This window comes from Poecile atricapillus, chromosome 4, assembly GCF_030490865.1.
Source record: "Poecile atricapillus isolate bPoeAtr1 chromosome 4, bPoeAtr1.hap1, whole genome shotgun sequence".
Lineage (NCBI taxonomy): Eukaryota > Metazoa > Chordata > Aves > Passeriformes > Paridae > Poecile > Poecile atricapillus.
Genome location: NC_081252.1, coordinates 58,874,177 through 58,883,485, shown reverse-complemented (window position 1 = coordinate 58,883,485; position 9,309 = coordinate 58,874,177). Strand labels below are relative to the sequence as shown.

General features: G+C 38.4%; 1 protein-coding gene across 2 annotated transcripts in view; it reads right to left on the bottom strand.

Annotated features, from left to right (window-relative positions):
• Nucleotides 1-27: 27 nt before the first annotated feature.
• PPARGC1A (PPARG coactivator 1 alpha) overlaps nt 28-9,309 on the bottom strand; it is a 364,690-nt gene continuing 355,408 nt past the window's right edge. For both annotated transcript variants that reach the window (XM_058837699.1, XM_058837700.1), the window contains exons 11-13: nt 7,235-7,356; nt 6,729-6,880; nt 28-3,888 (exon numbers count right to left, since the gene is read on the bottom strand). In XM_058837699.1, the coding sequence (XP_058693682.1) occupies nt 3,785-3,888; nt 6,729-6,880; nt 7,235-7,356 (378 nt within the window). In that variant the 3' untranslated portion in view covers nt 28-3,784. The remainder of the gene's footprint in view (nt 3,889-6,728; nt 6,881-7,234; nt 7,357-9,309) is intronic.

The following is a 9,309-nucleotide window of genomic DNA, read 5'->3' as shown; positions in this document are numbered from 1 at the left end:
ACTTGTAATAAAAATGAGAAACAGAAATGGATTTGAAACATTCGTTTCCCTTTATTTTCTCAGTGAGGCTGATGTGTACTGCACATTAAAAAAAAGAAAAAAATCACAGGAATTTTCATACAATGAATTAAACCACAAAAGTACATGTAGAATTGGCAGGTGGAAAATAGCCCAGCTTGGGCTTAACTACTATCTCACTTCCCCTGTTCAGCATAGTCCAACCTACAACTTTACATGTTCACCTACTGTACAAATCTTACAGTAGTTCCATCAGGTCAGTGGCTCACATTATTGAAAATGTCTGTCACATAGGTACAAATTTAGAATCATTGTATTATATTACATGGCTATTCTAGGTCATTTATAGATCAGATCTTACACTACAGTGATTGAAGTTCTCATTACAGCCATTAAAAAGGACACATAATCATTACCTACTGTAGGCTTACATCTAAAGGGATAAGGAGGAGGTGTGGTTGTTTTATGTTTGTTGGGTTTTTTTTCAACCGACCCAAATATTTTTACCCCAGAGGCACAAACTCTCCTCTCAGTGCTGCTCTTGGTGATGGCAGCCCAACTGCTTTTCAGTTTCAGAGTAGTTTAGCACACGTGTTTTTCTTCAACTTTAGGCTCTCTCTGCTTGGATTAGTATTTAGATAATTTTCCATTCTGTAGGAATTACTCAGTTACAGCTCTAGGGAAGACCACAGTTCCTAAGTACCAGTTCTGTTACCTGTATTGCGGATGTGGTACTTACCACAGCATGAAAGCAACAGTACAATCTTCATATAAAAGACACACAGAGCTACGCTGCAATTTGCCTCTGGTGACAATGTGGTATATTTGAAATGTTCTTGGGGAAGAAAAAAAGAAAAGTAAACACTGAGTCTATATTTTGATGGATTTCCTACTACAGTGTCTATGAAAGATCCAAATAGCTTTATTCAGCAATCCTAGTTCTATTAATTTCATATGTAATTTGTAAATCCACAGAGGAAAGCCATCTTCAAGATGAAAATGTTTGCCAGGCCAGTGAAAAAAAAAAATAAATTTACTCACACCATTATGCCTGCTTGGTGAAAAATAAATAATGCCCGCACACAAGCCCCACACCAATTTATTAATATCAGCAATCTAGGGCAAAAGAGAACGTCTTAAAATTTAATCACAAAAATGTAAAGGCAAAATAGGTAATGCATCTGGTCCTTGAACATATAATATGATATACTAAATATTGATTTCTTAAAAATAATTTATTGCTTTTAATATTTTTCTTTACAACAGAAGATACTCAAAATCCAGAAAGAAAAACTGTAAACTTTTAGTTTGGCATTCACACAAAGTTAAAATACCTGCATTTTTTAACCTACAGAGCAACAACAAGAATTATGCAGAGTAAAGGATGTTACATTTGTAACACAGAACCTCCAGAAAAGTTCTTTTCTTTTTTTTTTGTTTTTTTTTTTTTTGTTTTGTTTTATTGCTATCTATCTACTGAGAAATAAGAAGCCAAAAAATCAAGCAAGCATCCAACAGGACAGACAGTGGAATCTCTCAGAACACAATATGCTGGTGATAAAATGAATGCAGCCATCAAAATCAACTGCACTGGTATGGGGGTAAGAATCAGTTTTTTAAGATTTGGAGTGGGAAGGTAGATTAAATAGTTAGGTGTGCCATATTTTTAAGAGGAGACATGAATGCCAAAGAGTAATAGAATAACAAATCTATACATTCACAAGCAAATTCCAAACTTTGCTGATTCAGTAGAGACTCCGAGTTCAGATGAAATTCTGATGCTCAGAATAGCAGTAGTTTATACTCTTGTGGTTTTTTATTTCCTGAAATTTCTATTTAATTTAACAGAAGCAATGTCATCAGCAACAATGTCCTGGGCACATCTGAGGCCATGCTAGTGCATAGTGAAAAAAAAAGGAAAATACCCAAAACCAACCCACTGCTTCTGCAAAAGCGGAATTTCCAAACAAAGCACTTGCTTACTCCAAACTGACAACCATCATGCATCCTAGGTATAAAATTTCCACTGGCCTTTTTATTCTTTTAGTCATCTCATAATTTATAATAAATAGGATAATTATAACTGATAAATATGTCTCTTTAGTAAACAAAGGAATGAAGGATTGGTATTTATACAGGATGCATAACTGTAAAAAATATAGATAAATACCATCATTAAACTCTGCCAATGAAAAGATTACTGGCTTCAAGAACAGTGTTTAGACACAGAATTACTGTAAAAATCATACTGTACTTAGTACCTCAGCATATTTTTATCAAACTAAAATCACAAAAATTAAAACAAAATAGCATTTTAAAAAGATTTTTGACCTCTAGTTCCAAAACTACTGTTGATACATAAAATAAAAACATTTCTTAATGATTTCCCATTTGAGAGACTTTACATAAAATTATGATTTTTCTAGAAAAATTTAGATGAGAAAATTTCATTCCCCTAACAAATTCAGTGTATAAAACTGCAAAAGAAAATCAAGCAATGAGAAAAATGTGGAAAAATACTGCAGAAGGTGGTTAATATCTTTTGGGCTAGGATAATTCTTGACAAAATTCTTATATAAGCTCACCAAAGAAGGGATGAATGTGTATAATGCATTTTTGCACTCAGACACACATGCACACATATGCACACTCACACCCTCACCCACACGCTTTTCTCTTTTTTTTTACAATCAAATATATATAAGCGTAAGTTCAGCTTTCTACATATGTTAGTGTACAATAATTGTTTCACTTCATATAATTACATTTGAGTATTCTTGATTAAGAAAAAATCAGCAGTTTTTGAAAAGAAGGCTGCATTTACAGTGCATAGCTGTAACAAAAAAGAACATCGTCATACAGTATGTACATAAATAAAAATACTCCATTTAACATTTGTAAATACTCAACTACTTTAGAGAATGTAGCAAATAAACTATCTGTGCACACACCCAGATAGTTATATCCAACTCTCATTAATAATGTAACACCACGTCCGCTCATTAGAATAAATCGCTGAACAAGCTGCACATTTGACCATTAACAAGGCTTTGAAAATTCTGCTGTGGAAGATCAATGTTGTAGACATTTACATGGGTGTCAGAATTAAAAGATGAAACTTCAAAATGTTAGGGAAGCTTGAGCCTTTTAATTTTCTTCTCTGCAAAAAAAAAAACCCCACAAAAAAACCCAAAAAACAGACCAACCGAAAAAAGAACAATCTTAAAACAAAGCTAAGACAGATTGCAGGCTTCTGGGACCTGTGGTTTCTTCTGGATTGTCATATTATCACCGTGTTGTGAGAAGAAGCTTCTTTACATAAAAAAAAACAAAACACCACGCAGTGTCTGATCCCCAGACATCAGCAGCCATAGTTCTCACACTGGGGTTATTTTTCTGTTTGTTTTTGTTCTTTTTTGTTAAAATGCAATATGTACAGATTTTGCAGTTCATCATTGTACGTGTATCTCTGTGGAACTGCTGCCATGTCTTGTGATTTGCATTGAACTCGCAAGGAACTCCCGGCTCCCCCGCCACCGCTCGCCCGCGAAAGCGCAGCTGACACCCATGGACATGCGTGTGCTTACTGGACAGCATCCTGCCCCTCCACTCCTCGAGCAGCTGTGTTCATGTAAACCATGGTTTTGAACAGAGAGTGTGAAGTAGGAGAAATTCCTAAGTACGACTTTTTAGTTGTCCATTATTGAAGGACGTGATGTCCGTGAGGTATTCGCCATCCCTTTGTTTTCCCTGGATGACATGCTTGTTACCTACGCAGGCTCCGCTGTGCCTCTTTAAGTAAACTATCAAAATCCATGGAGTCATACTTGCTTTTAGTGGAAGCAGGATCAAAATCATCTGAGTTTGAATCTGAAACCCAAAGGATGCAAGCTTAGGTAAGAGGCAAGAACTACTTATTTTCTCTGTATATTGGTACAAATGAGGCACTGTCCACTTACAAACACAACTTTATGGGATGATAGAAGTATAGAAATGACCATCACAGAAGCTTTAGGCATTCCTGGTAAGAAGCAGCACTTAACAAAAGTGGAACACATCAGCAGCAGTGGGGAGAACCATTAATTGCATATACATTTAGAGCAGGTTAAAACAGTTTCCTCAAGGACTTGAGCACCAGTACACTTGTATATAGGTCTCAAAGTAGTCCAGATAGTCTTGACAGATGCCTTAACCAAAATTCCACCTTTGTCTTCTAACTCATGTTTCATAACATGCCCAAGACTTAATTCTCATGAGAAAGGTTCTGAAGAAAGCCAGGGCAGCCTGTGAGCAGCACATGGAGGATACAGCTACCTCTGCCTGCCTTGCCTTGGGGTCTTGCAGAAGTTTTTACACCTTCCTGAATCTCTGGTTTTGCTTCGATTTGTCTTTTTGGGTTTGCTTGTTTAAAGTGTGAGCAATTCTGGGTAGGGCCCCTACATGGCTGCATGAGCAGTCTCAGGTGAGCTTTTGGCATCACATGGGATAAGCCATAGCAGCAACAACAGCTCCTGTGGCCTGGGATACCTGTTCCAGCTTTGTCAGGCACTCAGACATGGACATCAGTCTGTTCCCAGCACAGAGGAGGGATTGTACGTTTGTGGTCACACAGCTCCAGTACAATTATTGACATGGCTGCAAGCAATGAATTTCCTTTTGGAGTCAACCCTGCTTAACACTGACTCTCACCAGTTCCTATGTCACAGCTCCTTTATGAGACTGCCCTTTTCTTGCCATTTCTTGTGTTGAATTAATCAGAAATCCCCATCTACCACTATAAGACACACTGCGCATTAAATGTTCATTACAAGTTCTGTTAAGACAATATCTTCTCACAGAGGAGAGGTGTTAAACTTCTGACTACTATTTTCAAGTGTTTTCTTTCTTCTGTACTCAACCCAAAGCTGATTAATTCTCTCTGTCCTGGTACCAGCTCATGAATTTTAAAGTTCATCCTGCCATTTCCTTATGTTGCTCTATCAGATACTCTGCAAAATACAGGGAATGCAGTCTGAAGTACAGAAACTCAAGCTGTCAGCAGGACAAAGTGAAAACAGTCTGCTCAGATACTCTGGGAATTCCACTCACAATGGAGAGAGCTGACAGGGAATACTCCCAGTGATGAATAATGTTCAAGAGGGTTCCCTTCAGACAACTTATTTTAAACCCCAGATTTTCTGAGATACAGAGATGACCTTGGCTTCCATTGCTGAAGATAAGTCAAATCAAGGCAAGACTTCAATCAGGTTTTACTGTTTTTATCAGCCTACATTTCAACAAATGCCTTGCTACCTTTTATATTTTCTACATCAACCCTATATCTCTTCAGCAGTCAATTGCCTTTTCTTAGCTTTACATTATCTGTTTAGCCACTGAAGTGAATTATAGCATATTCATTGTGAACAATGTGTATCATCTTTATAATTTATTTTGAAAAGACATCAATTGGTTAGAAAAAATGTATCTGTATTCACTTTCTGCGTTGTACAAAGCCGAGGGCAGCACATACAAGATTTCATTAGCACTGTGTTACAGGGTTATGAGAGATTTTAATGACTGTGGTCATTTATTCATAAAAAAATCCACAATATCTGATTAATATAGATTCAACAGCAAAATGTGCCTTGCTATATTATTCAGAAAAGAGTATTTTCCATGTCTTTAGTCTATTTATACAGGTATTAGGAAAGGTTTGACATTTAATGAATACTTTACATTTTAAAAGGTAATTAAGTAAGAGGTGAGTTTATCATAAATTGTAATATTACAGAGGCTGTTTTGGTAGTCTGCACAGTCTCTTTATGCATATACTTAACATCAGTATTCCTGCTGTAAGACTTTGAACATCTCCAAAAACCCCTGCAAGGGGAATCACCACACCCTGACCAGGAGCATAAGACAGAACCATACTTTTTTGTCCAGGCAAGACTCAGACAGACCCAGGTGTGTTGTCACAGCCAGGATACACACTTGGGACTGGAGTTATCACAGCATACTGCAGGCTGGAGACTGGTATGCATAAAGCCCCGCATCACCATAACTGCAAACACCAAGAGATTTGCTAAGCTCTCCACAGGTTGAAGTCTCTTACATCATGACTGGAAAGCCCTCCAAGGTGACACCTTCATACACAGATGCTTATGCACTATTTTAGAATCACCAGCTGATCAGTGTCTTTTGCCACACTAAGGGTCAAATTTGGCCACAAGCTCTTCCAGTTTTCAAACTATGAACTGTGTTTAATAAGTGTCCCTGGCCAATTCTGCCCATCCACAACAGAACCCACGGCAAAGTAAGAATCATGAAATTTTTGGGTTGAGGCATCTACTTTGTCCTCTGTTTACTGCTCATATAGGTTAGTGAGGTATTGGAATCAAACAGTTACAGCAATAAATAGTAAGGCATGTGTGAGGTTTCTGCAGTGCTGTATTTTCAACTTGGAAGTGTATAATTGAATACTGGGCACTTATTTTTGATAATGATGGAAATGAGCTTTAAAAGAATATTCACAGTTTGGAATATCTGAAAGAAGCCAGCTGAGATCAGTAGACTTGTAAACTTCTTACAGCAAGTGAAAACCACTTTCTTCAACACCGCTCCAATCATTTAAATGGTTATCAGCAGTAAACAAAAAAGAAGCAAACCTTAAATTCTCCTGAGTTACAAGATTCCAGTTATGTACTTCAATTCACATAGAGCAAAATACCTACCTAGGTCTGCATAGTTAGACTTGCAAAACTGCTTGCGTCCACAGAAGTACAGCTCAAAATCAGGCTCATTTGACCTGCGTAAAGTGTATCCATTTTCAAGAGCAGCAAAGGCGTCACAAGTATAGCGGTAGGTGATGAAACCATAGCTGTCTCTGCCATTGAAAAATACAGTTGTGAACAAAAGCTGAGAAGAGTTAACACACATTAGTGTAACCCTTTCCTGAAAGCAAGAACTTGCCAGAGACCCAGCAGTGGAAATGCCAGAAGTACTGCATCCATTTATCAGCATGATTGTCCTGCCATGCAGCTAAATACTTATTTCTGGGACAGGAAATTTCAACTATCAAGATTAATAAATAAGGATGAAAGAAAATAAGTACAGTTTTGAACTCAGCATGTCATCTGTCACAGGACTTGTACTGGTAACTCCCATACCAGTAATCTTACTGCCATAATTTTTTACATATGGCAGCTCTCAAACAAGAAGTAATCTCAGAAGTTCCTACCCATCATCCCGCAAATTTACAGTGCACTCCTCAATTTCACCAAAAACTTCAAACCGGTCCCTCAGTTCTGTTCGGGTTGTCTCAGGTCGGATTTTACCCAGATAAATCACACGACGTTCTTCCTGTTGATAAAGAGCAACCACGGAGGAGTTTTTTTAACAAATGTGTAATAGAGATGAACCTACACATACATGCACACAAATACACACACAGATGCGCAGAGGATCACAATTATAGAAACAGTCTTTTGTGGAAGCCCTACTGCATCCTGCAGGTACATGAAATAGTTCTCTCCTGGAAAGCATCTAAGGTATTTAAGTGACACTACATTTGTCAGGTGGTGTGGTCCTGGAAGGGTGCACCAATTGCTGTTACTGTTCTGTACACTGACAGATGCTTCCCTTTGTATCCTACTGCACCTTCTTTCCTCTTAGCCTTTCTACCACTTCCCCTCCAGCACTGCAAATTCATTCAAACTAGGAACTCTTTTTCTCTTGACATGTATACAATACTGAGCAAAACTCGTCTTAGTTGCAGAGGAGCAAAAAGTAACACAGTAATTGCATAAAAGTACCACAGACAAAACATATTACAAGCATAACATTATAAACTCATATGACTCAGTAGCTGATTCATCCTTCAATCCTGTTCCACCATAATCCATACCTCAAAATAGAGGGAGAATTGTTTAAGGTTGTCACCCCAGCCAGCAACTAAGTACCATGCAGCCCCTAGCTCATTCCCTGCTTGCCAGTGGAACGGGGAGGAAAATCAGAAAAAGGTGAAATGCCTGTGTTAAAATCAGCTTAATAAATGAAATAAACTAAGATATAATAACAGCAATAATTATAATGACAGTAATTGTAATGCAAAGGGGGGAGAGAGTAATAAAGCCCAAGAAAACAAGTGCTGCACACTACAATTGCTCAGCACCCACTGACCAACACCCAGCCCATCCCTGAGCAGTGGTCTGCCTCTCCCAGCCAACTCCTTCTGGTTTATATACTGGGCATGATGCCATATGGTATGGAATATCCCTTTGGCCACCTCAGGTCAGCTGTCCTGGCCATGTTCCCTCCAAACATCTTGTGCACCTGCTCCCTGGCAGATCATGGGAAACTGGAAACCTCTTCATTTAGAGTAAGCACCACTTATCAACAATTAAAACATCAATGTCTTATCAACATTAATACTAAATCCCAATCACTGTCCTGTACCAGCTACTAAGAAAAATTAACTCTATGCCAGCAGGAACCAGGAATTGGCCCAAAAGTTGTCTTTTATTAAAATAAGTATTTTGGGGGAATGACAGGAAATAAAATATATCCCACTGTCACCACTACCTTTTGGTTTATTCAGAACAAAAACCACCTGACTGAAGTCCTTAGGCTAGGGTATCTTCTGCATGTTCTTTCAACATTTGGAACAAAGCATCAGATACTTTGTTATAACAATCAAGACACGGTCACATCATTCTTTCCTCAGTACAAATGCTCAGCGGAATGAGGGAAGGACTAGAAAACCCTTTAAGAGTCACTTAATGAATTTTAGGATAAACACTTTTCTGAGGCCAGAGCCACTTAATGAGCTGGAAGAAAAGAAAATGGGAAAAGGAGATCTTTAAAACACTGACCTTAAGGAAACCAGGGCAAAGAAAAACCAGCTATACATGGCTTGGTTGTTCAGCCTTCCTGCCTCCAATTGCCTCTGGCCTGGCACTACCGGCCCTACTGCCCATCCCTTACACACCCACACAGCAGTCCCATAAATTGAACTACCACCACATACTCAGCTGGTGTAAATCTGTCAGTCAGTGGAGCAATGTCAGTTTAAACCATCAACTTTGGCACCTGAGACTTGTGCAGAATTTCAGTGCCGAATGCCGAAGGAGCTACACTGACTGCTGAGAATTCATGACTATCGTAACCTGGAGGTGCCTAAAGGCTAATGGCACCTCAACTGTGCAATGCAAAAGGCACTAGGGACCTAAATATAGACTTGCATTCCTGCTCAGAAACATTCTAGCCTGAAGAGACAGGTAGTTTATAGTGTTACAATTCAGATATAGTGAGAAA